This window comes from Hyperolius riggenbachi, chromosome 8, assembly GCF_040937935.1.
Source record: "Hyperolius riggenbachi isolate aHypRig1 chromosome 8, aHypRig1.pri, whole genome shotgun sequence".
NCBI lineage: Eukaryota > Metazoa > Chordata > Amphibia > Anura > Hyperoliidae > Hyperolius > Hyperolius riggenbachi.
Window position 1 is genome coordinate 134,595,582 of NC_090653.1, and position 25,927 is coordinate 134,621,508.

Below are 25,927 nucleotides of genomic sequence, written 5' to 3' on the forward strand. Positions count from 1 at the left end.
AGAAAAAGGATTCATTTGTTACAGCATATCAGACAGCTTGGTGCCACCATCCTTGCATTGATGTCTTCCACACTCCTCACCCGATAGTACTGAACATTCTCACTCAGTCCAGTTCTTATTAGTGCCTGCAGTGCTTTATGGGATCTCAGATTATTCCTCCAGACATCATGGCTGAATGGAGGGTCACTTTGCATTTTTCTAAACTAAGATGTGATTATGTGGACACATTCTGTAGTCTGTAGAGATGACTGTTAGCATGCATTCCGTTAATACTTGAGCGTGAACAATCCTTTGTCATGTGCTGACATTACTAGGGAAAGATGGCTTGAGGACAAACTGGAGACTCCTCTCTCCCAGTTTCATGCCATATGTATTAAGCCTGCTTTTTATTATCAGATGCTTTGTGTAATGTAGTTGAAAAGGGAGCATGCAGCTTCCATCCTGTATGTGGAGGGCAGGGCTTTATTAATTATTACTTACTCAACACTGGTTATAACAAGCAAGCTCTGTAGTGCTACAGCAGCCTATTGAAGCTTCTTGTGTACTTTGTTGCTAGATTGTGGATGAAGTACAACAGCATTAATAAAGGAGATGCATCTTTATGTAGCAGTTTTCAGTATGTGATCCAAAAACAGACTGGTCTGAAATAAAGTATTTCACTCAGTACTTAGTTCGTACCCATCATCAGTGTTAGATTTTGAGTTGGTCCCTCTCCTTGCAATAACTAAAACCCACCAGTAGATAGTGTTTCGGTATGTAATGCAAAGTATGTGTTAGAGCAGTGTTTCTCAACATTTTATTAGTAAGTACCTCTTTGAAAACCCTGTACTCTCCAAGTACCCCCTAGCATAGGAAACCTTATCACAAGTACCCCTTGATAGATATACATTTTAATCGTAGTACAAGATAATTGGTTCTAAACAATTTCCAAGCATTTACTATTGCTTCTAATTAGCTAAAATACTAATTTGGTGTTTAAATAAGATTTATAATTTTCTAAAAAACTCTAAATTTGTTGTTCTTGGTTAAGTACCGTATATCAAGCCCAAGTACCCCCTGGGGTACGCGTACCACATGTTGAGAACCTAGGTGTTAGGGTGTATAACTCAGCAGCACAACCGTTACAGCTAGCTTTCCCTGTGTTTCTTGCCTATCATATTTGCTTTTCTAAAGCAAGGGACTTAGCTGCTAGCTCTACTTTCCAGTCACAGAAGGAGCTGTGAAGAATGTGAGAATGCAAATGGAGCAGGCGTGAAACCTCAGCCTATGGTTGATATCAACTCGTAATGCAGGCTGCAGCAGGGGGAGTGCATAGGAGTTTATATATGGGGTGTAGGGTAAAGGTGGCCATACACAGATAGATTTGCAGCAGATTCGACCATCAGATTTCTGTCAGATGCCTGTCAAGTCGAATCTAGGAACCGATTTCCAATAGATTTCAGAACGAAATCTATTGAAAATCGATCTAAATGCATTGTTGCACCATTAGATCCAATGCAACTTTATGGGCCATCGTCCTAGATTTTCCATCCTGTCAGATCAAATCGATCGACATCGGCTGCAAATCAATTGATCGCCTGAATTGAAAGAATTGATTTTTGATCGATTCTATCCAATCGATCGATGGCTGAAATCAACCAGTGTATGGGCCCCATAAGGCTTTACTCTGCCTGAGCACGTTCAGCAGCGAACACTAGGCAATCCAGCGCAGGAGACTTGGGTGCAGCCAGCACCACCATAGACCATCATATAAGTTATGTGTATAGCGGCGCACAGGGAGTAATTTTGACGCCGTCAGAAGATGGAGGTGAAGTTGCTTTTAAAACACTGTAATTCAGCGGCCAGCAATAGCTGGAAGCCAAATTACATCCTTCCTCCACCATCCACATCAACCTAGAGGAGGAATAGGAATTAACGTCGCCGGGAACTTATGCAGCAGCTGGATAAGCCATACCGGCTGTATCCTGTGCCCAAGTCTCGCGGCGGTGAATCCTCCCGTACGCACGATAATTGGCAAGGTTTCCTGACCCTGTAAAGAGCTTTTTCATAGTTTGTGTTGATCAAACAAACTACAGCGCTATCAATATGCTCAGTGCTCCTGGCATCGCCTAAATAGGACCACAGAGAAAGCATGTGGCAAAGGCCCTTCCGGCACCCATCAAATGCTGGATGGTGTAATGGTTAAGGGCTCTGCCTCTGACACAGGTGACCTGGGTTTGAATCTCTGATCTCCCTGTTCAGTAAGCCAGCACCTATTCGGTAAGGAATCCTTAGGCTAGACTCCCACACTGCTACTGCCTACTGAGCGCACCCTAGTGGTTGCAGCTCTGGTGCTTTGAGTCCACCAGGAGAAAAGCACAACATAAATGTTATTTGTCTTGTCTTTTTACTCCAGCAGCTCTATGATTTCTATGACAGGTTATATGCCACAATGAATAACAATTGCTCCCTTCTGTAACTTCCCTAAAAGTTTTCCAAGTAATAGTCTATCCAAATTCACGAGGAAAACAAAAGTATTATGAAATCGTGCAGCATAACAGAAAAAATAAGCTGTTTTTTAATGCCTGGAATGTGTGTGCCAACCTCTGTGCCACTGAAGAATGGTAAACAGCATGTCCCTTCTATCAAAAGCTTGTCACTAACAAGTGATGTAGCCACAACAACGCTTGTTGAATTGTATCATGGCATAGATACAGCGATTGTGTGATCAGAATGCGATACTCCTGCTTCAGATGATCTATTTTCCCTTCTGACTCACGCAGTTCTTCAGAATGCAGCTCCCTTTACAGGCCGAGTCTTGCATCATTAATTCTTTAGTGTGCTCAGAGAACTGTAGAATTTCCAGGATTCCTGGGATGTCACCAGTTTATCTTCTCGCATAACTCATGGGGTTGAAAGGGCTTCAACTGTTAAAACAGCCGTAGATGCATATTCTTCAAATTTTTATACTGTGAAAGTAAAAGCTATTTTTCCCCTTTGCATAGCAAGATTCTGTTCACAGATAAAATGTTTAAGGCAGAATGGTAGTAGTAGACGTCTTCAGTAATAGAAAGAGGCTAGTATTTAGCAGATGGCGCTTAACTCCAATTTGCACTCATTTAATATTGCAGCACAAGCTGGTCACATGCTACCCAACTGACCAATGGGATAAGAGGCATCTTTGATCAATTTGAACACATCTGCCTGAAATCTCTTACTTCTGTAGAGTATCCATAATCTTCTATCAGTTCAGGGGGAGTGTTTGAAGTGGATTGGAAAGACCAGAAGAAGACGACTCAGAAGCAGATGGGAGCAGCAAAGCCATGCATCACGTGTGCTGGCAGATTTCTGCAGGCTAATGCTGATCATGCAGTTTTATTAATCTATTTTTAATAACCTAATAAACTAAACGGTTAAAGATGAACTTTAACCCAGGATTGAACTTCATCCCAATCAGTAGCCAATACCCTTTCCCTCGAGAAACCTTTAATGTTTCTCAAATAGATCGGGCGTGTTTTTGTGGCTGATATTGTGGTGAAACCCCTTCCACAGTGCCCTGACAGTTTCCTGTCTGTTAACCTTGTTGCACTGTGGAAAATGTATTTTTCCAACTGCCAAGCAAGCAGTATCTCTCTCTGTGCTTAGAACTCTCAGTGAACTAAAGGGGCCCATACACTGGTCTATTTCAGCCATCGATCGATTGAATCTATGGATGGAATCTATGGAATCGATCAATCAGAAATTGACTATCAAATCTATTGATCGATTTCATCTACAGTGGGTTGCAAAAGTATTCGGCCCCCTTGAAGTTTTCCACATTTTGTCATATTACTGCCACAAACCTGAATCCATTTTATTGGAATTCCACATGAAAGACCAACACAAAGGGCTCTATTCACAAACGGGCAAAAACACCGCAAAATTTTACCGCTATATTTCCGCCAGCGGTAAACTCCGCGTTTTTTCCACATTCACTTATATTCTCCGCATGTTTTCCGCATGCGGGAAAAAAGATGCGGAAACAGCCATTATTCATGCGGGAATCATGCGGTAAAAAGGTCGCATGAAAAAGTGTTTAAAAAAAAAATTAAAGTCCACCAAGCACAGCCCTTAAAGAGACTCTGAAGCGAGAATAAATCTCGCTTCAGAGCTCATAGTTAGCAGGGGCATGTGTGCCCCTGCTAAACCGCCGCTATCGCGCCGCTAAACGGGAGTCCCTTCACCCCCAAACCCCCCACTGCAACACTTGGTCGCAGACTTGGTCGCTCCTGGAGGCAGGGCTAACAGCTGCAGCCCTGCCTCCAGTCGCGTCTATCAGCGGCGCATCGCTGCCTCTCCCCCGCCCCTCTCAGTGAAGGAAGACTGAGAGGGGCGGGGGAGAGGCGGAGATACGTGCTGACAGACGCGCGTGGGGCAGGGCTGCGGTGTTTAGCTCTTCCCCAACCAGGAAGCGCTCCCCGCTGCACCGAGGGGATTTGGGGGTGAAGGGACCCCCGTTTAGCGGCGCGATAGCGGCGGTTTAGCAGGGGCACACATGCCTCTGCTATCTGAGGTCTGAAGCGAGATTTATTCTCACTTCAGACTCTCTTTAAGCCTCCACACTTCATTAAAGTCAATGGGATGCGGAATATATCACCTACTATTTGTAGGTGATAAAAAATCGGTAAATAACGACGAAATGATGCGCCTGAACACTTTTGAGAATTGATTTTTTTATTGCGGAAAATACCGACTTTGCGGAAAATTTTCCGCATGAATCCCGCACTTTTACCGCACATTTTCCGCATGCGGAAAAAACATGCGGAACATTTTGAGAATTTCAACTTGACGGTATTTTGGTCGCAAACTTCCCGCATGTACTTTACCGCATGCGGGAAGTCATTGAGAATAGAGCCCATTGTGGTGTACACATGAGAAGTGGAACGAAAATCATACATGATTCCAAACATTTTTTTTTTTACAAATAAATAACTGCAAAGTGGTGTGTGCATAATTATTCGGCCCCCTTTGATCTGAGTGCAGTCAGTTGCCTATAGACATTGCCTGATGAGTGCTAATGACTAAATAGTGCAACTGTGTGTAATCTAATGTCAGTACAAATACAGCTGCTTTGTGAGGGCCTCAGAGGTTGTCTAAGAGAATATTGGGAGCAACAACACTGTGAAGTACAAAGAACACACCAGACAGGTCAGGGATCAAGTTATTGAGATATTTAAAGCAGGCTTAGGCTACAAAAAGATTTCTAAAGCCTTGAATATCCCACGGAGCACTGTTCAAGCGATCATTCAGAAATGGGAGTATGGCACAACTGTAAACCTACCAAGACAAGACCATCCACCTAAACTCACAGGCCGAACAAGCAGAGCGCTGATCAGAAATGCAGTCAAGAGGCCCATGGTGACTCTGGACAAGCTGCAGAGATCTACAGCTCAGGTGGGAGACTCTGTTCATAGGACAACTATTAGTCATGCACTGTACAAAGTTGGCCTTTATGGAAGAGTGGCAAGAAGAAAGGCATTGTTAACAGAAGGCATAAGAAGTCCCTTTTGCAGTTTGCCACAAGCCATGTGGGGGACACAGCAACCATGTGGAAGAAGGTGCTCTGGTCAGATGAGACCAAAATGGAACTTTTTGGCCAAAATGCAAAACTCTGTGTGGTGGAAAACTAACACTGCACATCACTCTGAACACACCATCCCCACTGTCAATTATGGTGGTGGCAGCATCATGCTCGGGGGGTGCATCTCTTCAGCAGGGACAGGGAAGCTGGTCAGAGTTTATGGGAAGATGGATGGAGCCAAATACAGGGAAAACTTGGAAGAAAACCTCTTGGAGACTGCAAAAGACTTGAGACTGGGGTGGAGGTTCACCTTCTAGCAGGACAATGACCCTAAACATAAAGCCAGGGCAACAATGGAATGGTTTAAAACAAAACATATCTGTGTTAGAATGGCCCAGTCAAAGTCCAGATCTAAATCCAATCGAGAATCTGTGGCAAGATCTGAAAACTGCTGTTCACAAACGCTGTCCATCTAATCTGACTGAGCTAGAGCTGTTTTGCAAAGAATGGGCAAGGATTTCAGTCTCTAGATGTGCAAAGCTGGTAGAGACATACCCTAAAAGACTGGCAGCTGTAATTGCAGCAAAAGGTGGTTCTACAAAGTATTGACTCAAGGGGCCGAATAATTACGCACACCCCACATTGCAGTTATTTATTTGTAAAAAATGTTTGGAATAATGTATGATTTTTGGTCCACTTCTCACATGTACACCACTTTGTAATGGTCTTTCACGTGGAATTCCAATAAAATTGATGCATGTTTGTGGCAGTAATGTTACAAAATGTGGAAAACTTCAAGGGGGCCGAATACTTTTGCAACCCACTGTATCTGACAGGATGGAAAATCTAGGTCGATCTGCTGCTGGCAGCAGATCGATGGCCCATAGAGTTGCATTGGATCTAATGATTTTCATTTTGAAATCTATTGGGAATCTGTTCCTAGTGTGTGGCACACATCAGAGCCCTGTCAAATTTGACCTGACAGGTATCTCACAAATCTATCTGATGGTCGAATCTGCTGCAAATCTGTGTATGGCCACCTTAGCATTTCGCAAAGATCAACTGATGGGACTAAACATATGGCCACCTGTGATAAATGTCAGAATGTAAATCGGGGAGATGAAAGATGTTTACATGGGGCAAGCACTGACTAAATTGATAAGTGAATATTGTTGTTAAAAAAAATTTTTAGTTTCACTACGGTTCCTCTTTAAATTACCTGTTTGTCCTCCGTTTCATCTGTAATTTTTGGATTACACATTTAATGCAGTAATTGTATTTACGAAAAGCCAATTGTAATTACCTGATCTTTCCGTTGCAGTTGATTTTTGCTAAGATGTAACCATTTTATTGAATTAACAGTACTATAGAATGATCAACATTGAACTGTGTCCACCAACAGTCTAAAGCCTGTCTAAAGTGGGTGGATAGCTAAGGCTGTATATTTATCACTAGAAAGTCCAGAGTGGCAAGTTCGGTTCAACCTGAGGCTGGGGTCCACTGAGGTCCAAAGCATTGGTGTCACTTCTGCCTCATTTTGCCTATTCTAGCTGGATTACTGAAATTCAGCTAGCAAATCTAGCTTGTATCTTTCCAATGATGAGTAGCATTTGTTTCTCTGGTGGAAGCCTGAAAGTCAGACAATTCATAAAAGACCTACCAATCCTCCCCACCCAGTATTGCTGTTTCACCAAAGGAATAGCAAAGTGAAAATATAGTATTAAACTTAAACCTAACTCCACGAAACGGTTTCATTCTAGTTCTGAAAAGCGATGAAGGGTTTATAAATGCTTAAATGTTGTCTGTGTCCCTATTGAAGGGACTTGCCCTAATTTCCTGCCAGGGCAGCAATAAAAAAGTGTGAAGGTGTATTCCCTCAGTTCCTGTCAAGTCATGAAATTAAGGAAATTCTCACAGATTGGGGACAAATACAGAATAAAGTACTAAAAACTGAGTCTTGCTCCTTACTATACTGTCCAGTTACTGTATTTTTTTTCTGGGAGTTTGAATGTAGCCATTACTGGAGCGTGGAATACATGCCTCCAGTAGAGATACAGAAATCTGTTTTGTAGTGTTGGGAAGGGGTTAGACCATCCATAAGCTTTATTTGCCATATATCCTTTCTTTAAGCAGATTCTCTGACAGGCATTATTAAGCATAGGAAGTAAGGGGGGAGTTTAAACACTGTTTAACCACTTTACCACTAAGGTGTTTCCCCCTTTTAGACCAGAGCAATTTTTACATTTCAGCGCTCCTCCCATTCATTTGCCAATAACTTTATCACTACTTATTGCACCAAATAAGCCATTTTTTGGCTTTCTTTGGCTGGTACTTTTTGCTAAGAATTATTTTTTATATGTATTTTACCATGAATAAGAAGAAAAAAAATCAATTACAATCATTAATTTGCAAAATGTGGGACATGTCCAGCCTGTAGAAAGGCTGAGAGGTCTGAAACAGCGGGCTGTCGCTGGAACTCAGCCCCATAGGATGTCCATCTACTTTTATGGATTTTAAACTTTTTTTTGAATAAAAGAGCTATGTTTTAATTGAAGACAAACAAAAGTTTGCTTTCCTAAAACAGAAAGAATTTGCGATAATTCAGGTTGGAGTGAGCTTGAGATGCCTCCCAGAGCAACACTGCTGAATATATGCAAATTAACCATTGTACCCTTAGAAGCTAAACACACCTCCAGAACCGCTGGAATGCAATGATGTGTCAGCTTGTTAATTTAAAAGAGCTATTTTTTTGGAGGTGCTGACCAATTTTTTTGGAATGTTTGTTGCCGTCCAAGAGGTACTCAAGGGCGGATGGTCTTAGCACTCCAGTTTGTTTCCATCTTAAAACCGTGGGTGCTGATCACATTTTTTTTGAATTTTTCAACACAAGTGTGCAGTTTACCATGAGAACCGATTCTTTCTAATACATTTTTCTTCTCTTAACAGTCCAGTAAAATCAAAAAAGGAAGCAAAGGCGATTGTAGTGTGCTGAGGCCTACACTCATGGCTGCTGTGCCTGTAAGTACCCTTATGTGTCCCTTGTCTGTTATCATTAGTTATTTGTTTATATAGCACCATTATCTTCCATATAGAGTACAGTACAGGCTGTAGTAGGGACCATGAAATACATAATTCATGCATCAACTTCATATAGTTCATGCAAAGTTCAACTGAAACATCCAGCAACGCAAGTAAAAATGTAGTTTATGCATGTAAACAACCTGAAATAGAGGTGCATGTTTCTTTCATAAAAATAAATAAAGACTGGTATCTGCAGTGGGGTTCTGATAGATTATATGCTTATCTGTGGAGGTGCATTTTACAGTGTACCCGAGGGAACCCTAAGGACAAAAATCAGTTACTTAACAAGAGGTCCTCCAGAGACTTCAATTCCTTCTGGCTGCCACAGTTGCCACGCGGACACCCGGAAAAAGTCAGACGAGCTTGTCAGATATGCTATTGTGGCCATGCTCCGCTTCATGCACGAGCACTGCCATACTGTGCCTGAGTGAGTACAGCCATGCCTGCACATTACACCAAATCCACTCGTACATGAGTGGCTCCGTGCTTCTGCACTGGTATGACCGTTTTGCACAGGCCCAGAAATGCTACGCTTGTGCATGAAGAGGAGCATGGTCGCAATAATAAAGTGGTTCCAAGGCAGCAGCGGTGGTTTCTAGGAGGATGTGGGAACTTCCCTCTTATTAGGCAAGACATTTTTTTTATTTATTTTTTTGTCCTTGCGTTCCACCACGTTCATTTTAAGCTTTCCAAGTTCGGAACACAGTGCTCAAGATGTGGAAGAGATTTCCAAAGGTGGTTTGAAAGGACAGAGATCCTGGATGTGATAGTGAGAGGAAGGATAGGAGAGTTTCATGTTAATCACTTGCAGGTGGGATGGTATCTGGATATCAGTGAGAAAATGTGTGGAGGGAACAACATATGGAAAGCTTTCAGAGGGTTAGAAATTTGAACTGGATCCTCTGGGTAATTGGTAGATGCTGGAGGGGTTGGCAAAACAAGGGGACAGCATCACAGAAGAAGAATTGGGAAGTGTCTATAATCGCAGGCTCGCAGCAAGGAGAGCTAACCTAGTAAAAACTGAATTTCTACATTTTGTTTTCCTCCACCTGACAATACTGTAGTGCCAGTCTGTGAAAGTCAACTATAGCTAATAAATAATTTATACTTTGAATGCTCTTTTAGCTTAAGAAGTTGTTTTTCCGTTTCAGGAAATTATGGATCGCATTTACAAGAATGTCATGAGCAAGGTGCAAGAAATGAATGTTTTCCAGAGGACTCTCTTCAAGCTGGGCTATGATTACAAGCTGGAACAGATAAAGAAGGGATATGATGCTCCATTATGCAATGTGTATGTAAAAGTCTGTACTGGATTATTAGTTGGTTAGGGCAGCAAAGCATGTTGACCCAAGCCATTGACAGAACAAGGACTTTGGGCCTCAGGTTGCATCCAGGTTGCTATCAGTTTAGGCCTGGTGCACACCAGAGGAGTTTTTCTGAGAGTTTTGAGTTTTTAAATCTGCTGCTAATGTTATCCTATGTGTCTGTGCACACTGGAGCAATGAGGTTTTGTAAAAAAAACCCATAGCATTACATTGGGAAGAGCTTTTAGAGGTTTCAAAAGCTCTTCCCAATGTAATGCTATGGGGTTTTTTACAAAACCTCATTGCTCCAGTGTGCACAGACACATAGGCTAACATTAGCAGCAGATTTAAAAACTCAAAACGCTCAGAAAAACTCCTCTGGTGTGTTCCAGGCCTAAGTGAATGGGAAACAGAGCAGCCTAAACGGGAAGTGAAGACAAACTAAACACCAGCAGTAAAACAGATTAGAAACTGACTTCGAACTGAACTCAAAGCTTCCTGTATACTAACTCTTGCAGTCCCAAAGCTGCATTGACATTTCACTAAATAACCATCTGCAAGGTTTATAGACTCGCAGTATTTTTCAATGATTTAGGGCTTATGTACATGGGATGCTGTGCAAGTGCAACACAAACACAGTGTAAATGCACCATTTGTGTACATGAGCCATTGTTCAGTCTCTGGAACTGCATGCCTTCTGCTACTGCCTACCAGGACTGTCGATTCTCTTGTTATACCACCTGAATGAGAGGTGTGCTTGAGTCAGGGAGTTTCCATACCTGTACAATGTGTTCTAATTGTAACACTGGGGTAAACTGTTTATACTTTGGTTATAAACTGTCTAAATGAATATGTTATATTAGACTTTCCGCAAGAAGGTATTCTGAGCTCAAGTTTATGTAAGCTTCTAAGTTAGTCTAATAAAGTATTTTCTTAAACCATTCAGAACCAGAGCAATCTTCTAGCTTTGCATATGTTTAGCTAGCAGTGGTTTTCTTAATGATGATTTTCCTTTTTTTTCTTAGGTTATTGTTCAAAAAGGTGAAAGCTTTATTGGGAGGAAACGTGCGGATGATGCTGTGCGGCGGTGCCCCTCTGTCTCCACAGACTCAGAGGTTTATGAATATCTGCTTCTGCTGTCCTGTTGGCCAGGGTTATGGACTGACTGAAACATGTGGAGCTGGTACCATAACTGAAGGTAATTTCTGCTGCTGCTCTGCAGACCACAGCACTGACAGTTGGCCGGCATTAACTGCATTGTTTTCTGTTTAGTAACTATTTTCTGAATCCAAATTTGGTTGCTTTAATAAAGAGAACGTTTCGTCCTGCCTCTAAGCCTGCGGCAAGCACTCCTTGATCTTTTCTTCCCAGTACGTAAATGAATAACGCCTGAATGTGTGAATTTGTACGGAGTCTGTGACCATAAATCGTTCGTTCATATCCACAGACTAAACTATTCATACATTTCACCAGGACAAGCTACTGATCTTACTCCAGTAAAGACTGCAATATTATAATTCAGGATAGGCCTGTTGAGCTGTACTTTCCGAGGATCCCTTTTTAATGATACACCTCCTAGGGAACTTTCCCCCATAGATTAACATTAGATGTTGTGCAGAAGTCTCCTAGCATTATTGGATGGTAGCTCTGACCGTCTCTAAGCAGTAGATGAGTCAGAGCTCTATCATGCCAAGCAGGCACAGGGAGGGCAGGAGGTCTCACTATGGATAGTAGTAGATCTCTGGGTGATGAGCATTCAGGGCAGGACTGTACTCGTCAGCACTAGCTTTACTTCTGTTAGCATATGGATTGGTTTTCAGCTATGCAGCCCTACAGTCAATTGTATGTGTATTTATATTTGTTTCAACGTAAATATAATAATTAAAAACATCTCTTCTGTTACTACAGTGACCGACTATAGCACTGGCAGAGTGGGGGCCCCTCTTATTTGTTGTGAAATTAAACTGAGAGATTGGGTGGAAGGTGAGTTTTTTTTGTTTTTTTTTTAAGTTTTTTTGTTTTATTGTTTGTGTCACATCTTGTGTTCAGTACTAAATAAAGCACTTAAAGTAAATATGGTATATTTGCATATTCTGGAATTTATACTTGAAGGTGTCACACAGATGGAAAGGCCAGCAGCTTTGGGCGAGACAAGCAAAAAGGGCGCTGGAAATTTGGGTGCCGCTATAGACTGTAATGTGAATTACAGCTAGAGCAGCGCTCATAGGGTAATTTTGGCGCTGGCAAAAGACTGAGCAGAAATTTATGAAAAAGTGCAATCCTGGCAGCTGAATTGCATCTTACCTGAGTCTGTCAGCCTGGAGGAGGAATAGTAATCTATGCCGCCAGGAAATTTGCAATAGTAGGGTGAGCCATTTTTCGGCTTCACTCTGCGTACAAATTTCCTGGCGCCCTTTTTGCATGTATGCGCTTTGGGTGCTCATACAGTTCCTATGGGTGCTACGGCTTTGTGTCACATCTGAAGAATGTTTTACATGACCTCAAACATGGATTGTCAATGTGCTGTTGTAACGTACATTTGCATTTTTAAATACAGTCAAATGCAGCAAAGTAGAAAAGCAACCTGCTACTGCATTTGTAAGCACTACAGCACTTCTTAATAGAGTTTGAGCCCCGTGTCATCTGTAGGCAGGGGAGGAGCCTAAACTATACTGATAGCAAAGCAAGCTAGAAAGTGATTGGGTACTATTCTAGCATCACTGGACACCTGATCATATCAAGCAATGCAACGCAATGCTAATTCAACTAACTTGGTGGCCTTTTCCTCAAAAATACAGTAGAATCTCCTTCTAGTAAAACTCTGTATATAGTAAAGTCAGTCCTCGGGTCCCAGCAAAGGCATCTGTATAAATGTGCAATGTATGACCAATTCTGATATAGTAAACTACTTTTCCTGGTCCCTTGTAGTTTACTATAAAAGGATTCTACTGGATACTGTCTTTGTACTACCGACAAGGCCGACCATCCAAACTGGATATAATGATGAAGAGAAATAAGTCAGATATTTTTGTGTTTTTAATCGAACTGTTGCCATCTATCACTTGGTTGCAGTAATACAGCTGGAAAAAAGCATTTGTTCAATTCAAGCTGCAAAGCACCAAAATGGGAATGTTTTTTTAAAGTGGATCCGAAAAACTTTTACACATTACATAATTGTGCCCCTTACATATATTTTAAAGGGCATTCCTCAAGCCAAATACTTTTTGGTTTTGTTAATGCCCTAATTCCCTTATAAACTAAACATGCCACGCCCACAGCTCCTCTAGCACCTAGGCATTCTGAGTCCCATGTAGCAAGTGCTCATGGGAGCTCAGTCTGGGGAAGAGGAGGCATTTCCTGGAGGAAGAGGTGTTACCAGCTGGGAGCTGCTGAGATTTCAGAGGCAAGGGGGTGGAGTGAAGAGTCGAGGATAGTGGGGTTTTCACAGGCTGAGGGGTGGAGATGCAGAGCAGCTTGCCTGTGTAATGACAATCAGAATATGGCTGCTCTCATTTGATCACAGGAAGAAATAATCATATACTGTTGAAGCTGTTTGCAGCTAGATTTACTGTGTAAAAAATGTAAACTTTGGATAAGATGTATAGACATGTTACTTGCTATAGTTAATTTTTCTTCTCTGATCCGCTTTAAGGGAGATTTTTTTTTTTTTTTAATCTACTGTAGTCTTGCACTAGATTTCCCTTTCTAACTTTCATGGGTAATAGTTTGAGCGACAAAAATCTGTCGTTTAAGGCTATAGTCCTGACACCATTAATCTAGAATGTTTTCTTTTGTTTATTGAACTTGGCCCATTCTTTTGTAGGAGGTTATACAAATCGGGATAAGCCACACCCGAGAGGTGAGATTGTTATTGGCGGGCCGAATGTTTCAATGGGTTACTTTAAAAATGAAGAAAAGACCCTAGAGGACTTCTACGTGGATGATAATGGCCAGAGGTGGTTCTGTACAGGAGACATTGGAGAGCTTCACCCTGATGGGTGCCTGCAAATTATTGGTATGTTACCCAGCTGTATCTATATCAGTGGAAAAGCACCAAGTACCTGTTGTAGGCCCCCATTCCTTCAGGAGTCACAAAGTACTCCTGGAATATGTAGCATCGGGGTCACAGCAGCCGCACCCTGAAAGATGTGAGCTCTCTGCTGGCCTTTGACTGTGCTGTATGGACTTGGGCACATCTTCCTGGGACAATGGCAAGCAAATACTTGGTGCTCTTCTTGTGACTTTTACAGATTCTAACACAATAGATGATTGGCTTGCACATAGCCATACATTTTATTTCCAGTATTTCACTTTATGATTTTGTGATCTGTGTTTTTACAGACCGTAAGAAGGATCTTGTGAAGTTGCAAGCAGGAGAATATGTGTCTCTGGGCAAAGTTGAAGCTGCTTTGAAAAACTGTTCACTCGTTGACAACATTTGTGCCTATGCCAATAGGTATGCTATCAAGACAGAAATGTATTGGATTTATATTCCATTTAGTTTTCTGTACTTTGTCTTGTCCTCCCATATTTAGCAACCCATCACCCTTTTCTACATTCCTAGCCCTCCCCATATTTAGCATTTCTGTGCATTTCTAGTTCCCTAGAGATGCAGCCAGTTAGTCTTCAGACAGGCGTGTTGGTTGAACTGCACACAAACATGCTTAGCTCACCTGAGTGTTTGATCCTAAGCTATGGAATCCTAGCACAGGCTTATCTTGGATAAAACTGTGGTGATGAAACACGTTTCCCTCCTGTCCAGTTTATTCTTCCACCAACTAATTGTTTACTGGGATATCTTAGTACTGTAGACATGATATATCCACTCAAAAGCAATTAGTTCAACAATTTTCTTTAGCATCCTGAAACTGTGTGAGGGGCAAGCTCTGTCCATGGCTACCAGTGTCAGACCTTTATTCCATTTTCCACTTGGCTATGGTAAATCTGTATCTGTTGTGGAATGTTCACCTCACGTCATTCACTAGTTCCAACTCGATAGATTTTATAAAAGCAACAACTTAAATGATTTCCATGTTGTCACTTTAATCTTCTGTTTTTCCTTTTCTCTGATAGACAGCTGATAATCCTGTTGCCATGGGCAGCATCTCTAGTTTCCCTTGATGTAGTTTAGACTTGTCTTCCAGTGTCTCAGGTAGCTGGATCTGTTTACAGTAGTTAGATGTGTATTCTTCATGCTGTTCATAGCGGAGCAGTGCTTTTCAGCGCTGCTACCTTTGGGCGCAGCCAGCGCCGCCATAGACTGTAATGGGAATCAGTCTATAGCGGCGCTCAGTGAGAAAGGTCGGCTCCGTCAGAAGACGGAGCCGAAGTTGCTTAAAAAACACAATAATTCGGCCTCCAGCAATCGCTGGAAGCCGAATTATTTCATTCCCCCACTATCCATGGCGGCCTGGAGGGGGAATAGTAATTAACAAGACTTGTGCAGAAGCAGGACCAGCCATATAACAGCTGGATCCTGCGCCCAAATGTACCAGCGCCAAATTCACATGTACGCACATAGGGTCCATTCTACACATTTGTGTACTCTGTTATGATTCTTAGACTTCGTTATGATAAAGAGCTTCCAGGTTTTTCCTGCTAAACCTTTAATGAAGTGTTTTCACTGCTTATGTGTGACCTTGGTGACACTAATCGCCCTTGTATCCTGTTACAGTTACCAGTCTTATGTGATCAGCTTTGTCGTTCCTAATCAGAAGAAGCTGACAAGTTTAGCACAACAGAAAGGGATTGAAGGAACTTGGGAGGAAATCTGTAACAATTCCACAATGGAAGCAGAAGTATTAAAGGAGATTAAAGAGGTTGCAAGCTCAAGTAAGTCACACCCTGTTTGTTCTATCTTGGCTAATAACCCTGTTGTGTCTAGCTGCTATTGAACTGTAATGGGCTAACATTTCTAGTATGTGTATAATGCTGTTGAGGTTGCTTCCTGAACATATGCTCTGCCAATATATCACCATTATAGATAAGCTAGTTGTGGGGTCCCTTCCATATCTGGAGTCCCGCACATCATTGGCTGATCATGTCCCAGATCTCATATGTTCACCCTAGGCAGGCTGCATTAACCAATAGCTCTGGCCCTTCAGTGCTGGCATCCCCTGACCACATTACACATTAGGTGCCTTCAGCTGATGTTGTCACTCAACCTAGTTGCAGGTCATTTTTTTTTTTTGTCTTCTTAAAATCACAGATAAAATAATGTCTTCCTTAGCTGTGATTAGTTTAATATATCTTGGAAAGTTCTGGAGGACCTGACCCGTTAAGGTACCCATACATCTACTGATTTTGCGGGCCAATTGACCATCAGATTTGACAATGTTATCAAATTGCATGAACTAGTGATCCCTGGGGACAAGTTTGACAAACAGTGGCTTGGACTAACCCAAAAGGGAGTTGTTATGCTGGGCATACACGGCAACTTGGCAGGCTTATCATTCGAGCCTGATGGCTCGATTGATAATATCCAACAGGTCCGATGACCTGCCGGATAGATTCCCCGCTCGATCGGGAATCGATACGCGCACACAAGCGGGGAAGCGGTGGGGGTTGATCCGGCGGCTAATCGGCCGCCGGATCGACCCGTGTATGCCCAGCATCAGAGATGTCTAACCCGTTGCTGACCTAAACGCTTCCAGATTGGTTCATTGTTTTATCATTTTAAGTGGACAGCAACTTTATTTCCTTTGAGCTAATTACTGAAAGGGGTAGGTTTGTTTTCTAGCTTGGTACAGTGCCTATAGCAACCTTAAAATGTTATTTATTGCGTTTAAACTTTGTAAAAATGTCTGCTCCTATTTAATCACCACTGTTGCATTTAGTGCAAGATAATGGGAGTTTGTACAAAAGCAGTGAGCTGCACTGTCGCCCAAAAGAGAAGCTGTCATTTTGACAGGATTGTTTTGGTTTACTTGTGTCTGCCTGTGGTAAAGTTTTTGATTCTGTAACAAACAAGTAAAATGCATGACAGTACTGCCCCCTGGAGACAAAACATTGTGTGAAGTGAAGATTAGATTCAATGTGGATTAGTCACTGACTAAATCTAATTATTCGTCACCGTATGCCTGGTGCACACCATGCAATTTCCCAACAGATAGATGGGTTGAATTGATAATTTCTGACAAGTCTAATCTAATTTATGATCAATTGCCCAATACCTTCTATACAAAATTGATCAGAAAAATCAGATTGGACCTGTCAGAAATAATCGATTTGACCAATCTACCTGATGGGAAATTACATGGTGTGTATCAGGCATAAGGCAGTTAGTTGCCTGACACACTAAAGGTTCATACACATGCTTAGTTCCTATTTATGTCACCCTAAAGGCTTGCTATTAATAGTGTGTTTTGGGGACATGTGGTGCTCAGGTGCACGTAGTTCTATTTGAAGGGGTACAGACTAACCAGCAAGCTCATGGTGACCCAGAACTCATTGGAGTGTGTAAGGGACTACAATGGTCCTAAAAGCCCCCTTACTAAGATGTTAAGAAAAAAAAAAAGTTTGCTTTCCTAAAACAGAAAGAATTTGCGATAATTCAGGTTGGAGTGAGCTTGAGATGTCTCCCAGAGCAACACTGCTGAATATATGCAAATTAACCATTGTACCCTTAGAAGCTAAACACACCTCCAGAACCGCTGGAATGCAATGATGTGTCAGCTTGTTAATTTGTACAGAGCCATAATAATCCAACATGCATACAGACTGTTTTGGATTGTTTGATCCTCATCAGTGCATGGCATGGATTAATTTGGCTCTATGGAGTAGGGCTTGTATATCCGAGAGGTACAGACTAACCAGCAAGCTCATGGTGACCCAGAACTCATTGGAGTGTGTAAGGGACTACAATGGTCCTAAAAGCCCCCCCAAGCTGACACATCATTGCATTCCAGCGGTTCTGGAGGTGTGTTTAGCTTCTAAGGGTACAATGGTTAATTTGCATATATTCAGCAGTGTTGCTCTGGGAGACATCTCAAGCTCACTCCAACCTGAATTATTGCAAATTCTTTCTGTTTTAGGAAAGCAAACTTTTGTTTTTCTATTTGAAGGGGGGGAGGTGGATGTTAAGGGACAATGAGCTGTGAATGACCAAGTGTCGTGGGACGCAGGAAAGGATAATGCCACTTGCTCATCACTTTTAGTTATTGTTATGGGACCACATACAATGTGGGGCAGGTATACATATGTGAGATTCTTCTGCAACACTGCCCCAGGTGACCATCTTTAGTGAGAATTATCTAGCATGTGTAAAAGTTGCCATTTACCAACAATTGTTAACTTTTTTTATTTTATTTTTTTTTAACAATTAAACACACTTTTAATTAAGCTTGTTTAAACATATTTGCTCTTTTTCAGTTACATTTTTTTTCTCTAACAGTGGCGTACTTTTTGTCTTGCAGTGAAATTGGAACGCTTTGAAATTCCCATCAAGGTACGACTGAGCCCAGATCCCTGGACCCCTGAGACGGGGCTTGTGACAGATGCTTTCAAACTGAAGAGAAAAGAAATAAAAAATCACTATTTAACAGATATTGAACGGATGTATGGAGGGAAATAGGTTACGCCGATGAACGTAAAGGAGCCAGAAGCCTATTTGGGTGTTTGTCTGTCCTTAGAAATTTTTTGTATTTCCAGAAGGCAAGGGAGATTTTTTTTTTCACGGACTGATTGAACTGTCTGTTTTGGAAAAGTTGGGACTGTTGCAGTTAAAACTGAAGAAAGGTTTATTTATTTTTTTCTGAATTGCACTCAGATGTAGAACCACTGACGCACACCTTGATTCAGAAGAATGAACTGTTCAGAGCTTATTTATTGGAACAAAATACTTGTGCACAAGACCTACCAGCCCTCTCTATCGTCATACAATTTGTACAAAAAAAATTAAGAATTCTGCAAAGTTTTAAGGGTACATACACAGTAGTTTTTCGTTGTGTACTGCAACTGCTTTTCAGAGTTTTGTGTTATGGAAAATGTGGGCATTCTCAGTCCATCACATTCCTGAATAGAATCTGCACTGAACATTGGGCTAATGAGTAATACCTGTGCAAGTGAAGCCATTGTATTCATCTAAATATTCCTAAAGGATAACTGTCTGACTGAAATGAAAAAGACCAGACGAGTCAGTGTGATGTCGTCATATTATAAGTCTAATTCACTTCCTGAAATATATACTGTTTACAACCCCCTGTTGTAGTAGTGCACATAAGAACCAGACTTGGAGATCCGCTAAGCTGTCCACAGTCTCTTTAGTCAGCAGGCTTGCAACCTCCTCTGAACTGACTCCTAGTTCTTGCAGAGCAGTTCCTACAGACAGTGTCTATTCTTTTATTTTCAGACAGTGTTGGGACAGTACTGCAGATAATGCAGTTTTTCCATTTTCCACTAGGTGATTTTGCTATTCAAATGAGATGCTCTCCTGACACTTGATCAAAAAAGTCTGTTCTGATGGATTAGATGTTTGAGCAAGAAAGATTGTTCTGCAAAGGAAAGATCTTTCTTGATCTTGTGGCAGACTGACTGGCCAGCCTAATCATTATTACTGTGGGGCTACCAGTAGCATGACAGATTCATTATTACTATCTGACCCACACCTCCCACTCAGCTTAGGTACTCTGCCATCACTACTTCATCAAGGTAGGTGGGCAGAGGATGTAAAACTTGAAAGTGGGCTGTTTGAAGGACAAATTGTGCTGCTAAAAGGTCCAAATAGATATCGAACAGTTAAAAGCATTTTAGGTGCCTGTTGTTGGACCACTTTAGTAAAACATGCAGTTATCCTTTACAGATTATAGTCCTGTTTAATAAAGCTGGTTTCTGAGTGAGATCTTTATGTAAATGCTTAAAGTGGTTTAACACCCAGCATTTCAACTTTGCTTTAAAAGATTGCTTACAGCTTATAAACTATTATGTCAGATTTTTTTTTTAGCAGAAATTCACTTAATGGATTAAACATGACATTTTAGTGCTGCATTTAGCTAGAAATGCTCCTCGTGCTTGCTTGTTTAGTTACAAATGTATCTATCTACAATGTAACAAACAAACACTGCTCTGAGAGAACAAAGAGGGCTTCCCCGGCAGGCTTTTCAAAGGTCTATTTGTATTACAAATAAAGATACATTTTGTAACTACAGATTAAAACGGATACGGATTCCTAGTTAAATCCAACACTAAAATGTCATGTTTAACCCATTCAGTGAATTTTTGCTTAAAAAAAATCTGGCATAATAGTTTGTAAGCTGTAAGCAATCTTTTAAAGCAAAGTTGTAATGCTGGGTGTTAAACCGCTAGTATTTGAGCAGTGTGTATTACTGTGTATGTACCCTTAAATGTGAAACTTGAAATTGACCTAATCCTATATAACCCGGCACTGACATCTAGATTTGGTACACAGCAGAAGCTTTATTTTGATTCTTCCAGTCCTCATTTTTATACGGTCTTAACGGCAGCAGTATTTAAAGACATTCAGCATTTGCAATCCATTTCCTGACAATCCATGATGCCTTCATTTGTACCTTATGCTCTTTCTTTGTATGAAAAAATGTTTGTGTACCTCTTCATGCAGTCATGCCAACAGTCTCGTTGCTCTTATCAGTTCTTGTCATCCTTAAGGTACCCATAGACATAGCCTGCCTCTCTGCTGGAACAATATCTGCTTCCTGCATGGAAAGGATTGCTCTTATTGCATATTAAGTGGAATGTCTACGGGTACCTTTAGCATGGTGGTAGTAGCATTAGAGATCAGCCTCTTTGTGCAATAGCGATCACTGCCTCTTTAGAGTAAATGTAAAGCCTTAGCACACAGAATAACATAGAACGTGTTTTATGTTCTACTTACTATATTCACTTTTTTATGTTTCACTTTTTATTTCATCACCCAAAGCTGTTCTTCTCACAGCTGACTTTGTGTATGTGTATATATATATATAAAACAGCTATCTAGCACTGATTATTTTTTTTTTTATAAACCTGTTTTATTAAAGCTAGCGGTATTAGACCATACTGCCCTCTAATGGTTGAGTTACAGATCTCCTGAGTGTGCCGAGAGTTCTGCTGGCTTCCCATGTAGCAGACTGACTGTACAATCTTTGTGTAATCAGACCAATGTCTAAAGTATCGTACACATGTGCAACCATTCTACCCAACTATCGTCTAAACTTGGTGTGTTGGGCTTGTGTACACTGGCAAACAGCAAGACGTCCGACTGATAACAGGCGGTTTGCAATCCAACCGGCAGATCAACCTGCCCAACTATCGTGTAGGTTGGCCACAAGTTTGAACGACTTGTTGTTTTTGAATGCTGACATGTTGGTTTGCGGGCGTAGTATTTAAATGAATTGGTTGATTAGCGCGTGTTTACATCTTTGTGTAAACAAGTCTTGCAGCTGATCAGGTTGTGCGGTTGGTCGTGTATTAGGTTGCATGTGTGTAACAACGTTAAAGTGTACCAAAGCTGGTGAATAAGCAAGAATTGGTACTTACCAGGTGCTCCCTCCAGCCCCATAAACACGTCAGAGTCCCACGCCATCCTCCCACGGTCTGCCGTTTAGCCACGATCAGCCCCGGTAAAAGGCTGTTGTGGACTTCTGCTACCACGACTGACGCGAGCCTGTTACCACGGCTGAACGGCAGACCGTGTTACTTAGACGTGTTTATGAAGCGGGAGTAGGCTCCGGGTAAGTATTGATTCTTGCTTATTTGCCAGCTCTGGTTTACTTTAAGGACAGACCTGAACAGCTACTCTAATTATAATTAGCCTACTTTATCCTCACATAACGGTTTGAAAACATTACATAAAGATGTGACAGTCGGATTGCAATGTGGGTTGTCCACTTTAAAACATTGATAACTCGGACCTGCAGTAAAGCAACTGTTTTTGCAAGGTGCGGCAAAGAACAGAATATTATCAAGTAGTGAAACGTCACAGAAGTCATATCGATTGAAACATTTCAGGGGAGTTTTTGGGTTATTTTGTGATATTTGATATATCTCTTCCATGCCTTTTACCCATATTTCTGTAGTGCTGTTTATAAGGTGTATCTGGTTCTATGAGAGATAATAGATTATTGCTGTGAAAGCAAAATACCCAAAGATAGCCAGGCCGCTATGACTGCTATGGGTGTCATGAAGAGCTGAGTAAATAGAATGATGCATATTTTGTACACGGACTGGAATTCCACTTATAAAATGAGATGAGTCAATAGGGAGCGCTGCAATACTGGCTGAAGGCCACCTTTTATCCAGATGGGTGGACTTTATTCATATTTGTAATAGTTCCACTGGCATGATTGCTTATCATCTGTAGTTAGTGGTTTACATGTCAAATATAAATGCTGTACATAGGGATACATGCGCTAGCTGCAGTTGCCTGGCTGCTGTTGAATGCCCCCATCAGGCCTTGGGTGGCACAGCAGCAGTCCCAGGGAGCCAAAGTTAGTCTTCTGTGCTGTAAAAAAAGGATACTCTGTTTAAACTTACTTTGCACTTTTTTTTTCTTTACAAGAAGAACCTTATAGGTAGCCTATCATAAGGCAAATACTCCGTGTTATTAGGTTTTAATGGAAGCAGCACATTCTAATTATGGGAGAGTAAGGGCCCGTTTCCACTATAGTGTTGCGGAATCGCCGGCGAATCACCGCAGGCAAATCGCATGCGGGTGCGATTCCACATGCGTTTTTTGCCGCGATTTCGCATGCGATTTTGCATAGGTTAGGGTGATGCGATTTTAACCATGTCACTGCCTGTGTGAATTAACATGGGTACCTATGCGAAATCGCATGCGAATTCGCGACAAAAAACGCATGGGGAAAACGCATGCGATTTCCCTATTAAATACATTGCGTGCGATTCGCCTGCATTCCACACGCAGGCGAATTCTGAGGGCTGTGCCATGCAGAAAAATCCTGGACAGAAAAACGCACAGCAAAACTGACAAGTGGAAACAGGCCCATCTACTTGTATTGGCTGTGCGAATCCGCATGCGGGCAACGCATGCGGATTCGCGATAGTGGAAACGGGCCCTTAGGCTAATCTTGCCTGCTGAATAGTCACCCTGGTCTAGTAACATCCAGCAGCACTTAGCTGCTTCCATTAAGCCCCATCTACACGATAAGATTCTTTGTGCGATTCGATTACAATTCTATTTACGATCTAATAAATCCAACATGTCCGATCGGGATTCAATTCTATTCAATCCGATTTGCCATTGCAAAACAATGGCAAACCGAATTGAATCGAATCCCGATCGGACATGTCGGATGGTAAATAGAATCGTAATCGAATCGCACAAAGAATCTTATCGTGTAGATGGGGCTTTAGAGCCTAGTCACCCAGGGATGTCTGTCTCATGACAGTCCCTTTGATTCTGCTGAACTGCTTTGTACATTTGTCAGCTGGCCGTAGAACATGTTCCTTTTTAAAATCTTAAACTATTTATTAGGAAGAGTCTATTTTGAAATGTATTTAAAACTGTATGTATATGGAGATCACAAACAAATCTTGTACTGTCACTGTATGAAATGAAGCTATAGGGACTTTTTTATTTTGTACTTAATTGTTACTGCTACAGGACAGCTTGTCTGTCTGTGTTTTGTAAACTGAGTAATTGGCTGTAATAACTGACTGATTCAGTAAAATGGTTTTTAGACTCGGTTTTATAACCAGCTGTGGCTCTGTAGTCACATGTATTTCAGTACACACAAAGCCAGTAGGTTAGCAGATTAATACAGGATACCTATCCAGATCCTAGGGACTAGCTGCAGTCAGTGTGCCCATATCTCAACTGATCTGTTAGATCCAGTCTGTCATTAAGTGACCCATTCGTGTATTGGACGGTTATGTCTGCAGCTAATGGTTATATGATCACCAGTATTCAATACTGATTGGATAAGCTGAGATATGTTGTTGTTTGCCTGCATAAGGAATATCACTAAATATCTGAACTTCCAAACTAGGTCACTGAGCAGAGTCACTGGCCGGTGTATTGACCCATGTGGTTGGCTCTGCTTTTTGTATGGGCATTTTCTTTTAGATTAGAGCAGGCATCTTGGGGTCCTTGTTGTTTCCTGAGAAAACACTGATGTAATCTGAGGATTATTTGTAGAATGACTGCAACTGTAAGAATCCAAAAACATAACCAGTGGCACGTTTGCTGCTTTACCTCTAATGCAAAATGCAATCCAACGACAAACTTGTGATACGCTTGTTTACATTCACATGGGCCTTCTGTTTACTGTAAGGGCTCTACAGACATTAGACGTTCTCACCCTAATGGATTGTTTGTGACGTTTTTGAAGCACCAGTCTGCTCAGCAGCCTCTGACCGTCAGCAGAGCAGCATGTTCTGCCCTATGGGGAGGAAGAAAGGCAGGAGGCCTCCAATCCCCACTGCAGATGGGAATTAGGGAGGAGCTTCAACTCCAGCTTTCCACCAACATGCAGCTGATTAATTAGCTGGAGGCTGCCTGATTGTCTGTCCCAAGTCTGTGGACAGTTCCATGCAGTTTGCATGGCCAAGGGCCAACACTGTTTGGGACAACTAAGCCTAAAAAAAAAATCTCTTTTGTTGGATCCTGGAGGTAAGTGGATTTGTGCAGACACCAGACTGTTGGTTGGAACAATCACAAACAATCGCTTTGGATGACAAAGGTTAAATGTGTTACCCCACAATGATCAAAACTGGGGCTCATACTAGAAAATGAAGCAGTCTGGTATGGGGAGGACCCTTGCCTTTGCTGCAATATAAATCAGTAGTCCCCACAGTTCCTTGTGTACATCGGCTAGCCTAATATTGCAAATACAGGAGTATCAGTGCATAGACTGGTCTTAAAGTACACCTGAAGTGAGAGGGATATGGAGGCTGCCATATTTATTTCCTTCTAAAGAATACTAGTTCCCTGGCATCCTGCTGATCTTTCATGCATCAGTAGTGTCTGAATCACACTCCTGAATCAAAAATGCAACTAATGCAGTCAGACTCCAGTCAGAAACACCTGATTGGCATGCATGTTCAGGGTCTAACACAGCCAGGCAATCTGCATTGTTTAAAAATAAAAATATGTCCACTTCCATATTCCTCTCAGTTCAGGTGTGCTTTAAAGGGCACCTGTTGTCTACACACCATACAGGCAGTCCTGTTGTGGGAGTCCTGTGAATGTATTACAAGTACCAGCAGACACATCCAGCCTCTTCTATATATTTCTATTGGCTGCTGCTACTGTAATGTGTGACCACATGTGCTATTTATTCTACACAGAGAAACAGTCAGCCAAATCTTCCATCACTGAGGGGAACTGAGCATAGACTTACCACTGCCACTGAAGGGACCACTTTAACATTAGGGGGAAAAAGGGTTATTTTAGGATGTTACTTTTGTTTCAGAACATATCACGTTATCTGAGTCTTTTGCTATTTGTTAATTTATTGTAATTTTCCAACTTTAAATGGTTCAACTAGAACAGCTGTGAACCCGTCTTTGACATAAATGCATTTATAATATATTTCAATGTTTATGGAGCTTGACTTTTTGACATTTTTTTTTTATTAACTTAAAAAAAAAAAAAAAAAAAAAACAAACCTGCCTTTTGTGTGTGTGTTTCATTGTCTAGCTTGTATTCTGATTGTCTCAGGATTATTGCCTCCATTGAGGACAGGGTGTAGTGAGATGGCTTCCAGCATGGAGAAATAAAATGGTTACATTTGATTACAAAGCATCTGTGTGTGTGTGTGTATGTGTGTTTATTCCCAGCAGTGCACAAGGGAAGTACAGAGCATCCATTCAGTCTCTGGGCTTGGGACACACAAATATTTCCCACCTGCGTGAAAATGTAATGTTTGGAACTGGATCATTTACCTCAGAGGTGTCCAAACTTTTTAGACCAAAGGCCATATCGCCGCTCTTGAGTGCTATAGTGCCGAACTAACAAATTTAAACTCAGTGTTTGCTGTTGGGAACACCATGCCTGTGTCTATTTCGTCAAATAAAATATTTCCAC

At 41.5% G+C, this 25,927-nt stretch overlaps 1 protein-coding gene across 8 annotated transcripts in view; it reads left to right on the forward strand.

Annotated features, from left to right (window-relative positions):
- The window catches only part of ACSL4 (acyl-CoA synthetase long chain family member 4), a 186,456-nt gene extending 166,332 nt beyond the window's left edge, over positions 1–20,124 (forward strand). For all 8 annotated transcript variants that reach the window (XM_068251126.1, XM_068251125.1, XM_068251129.1 and 5 more), the window contains 8 exons: positions 8,486–8,557; positions 9,772–9,911; positions 10,950–11,122; positions 11,833–11,907; positions 13,748–13,939; positions 14,266–14,380; positions 15,599–15,756; positions 18,339–20,124. In XM_068251126.1, coding sequence (XP_068107227.1) covers positions 8,486–8,557; positions 9,772–9,911; positions 10,950–11,122; positions 11,833–11,907; positions 13,748–13,939; positions 14,266–14,380; positions 15,599–15,756; positions 18,339–18,496 — 1,083 coding nt within the window. In that variant the 3' untranslated portion in view covers positions 18,497–20,124. The remainder of the gene's footprint in view (positions 1–8,485; positions 8,558–9,771; positions 9,912–10,949; positions 11,123–11,832; positions 11,908–13,747; positions 13,940–14,265; positions 14,381–15,598; positions 15,757–18,338) is intronic.
- Positions 20,125–25,927: the final 5,803 nt, after the last annotated feature.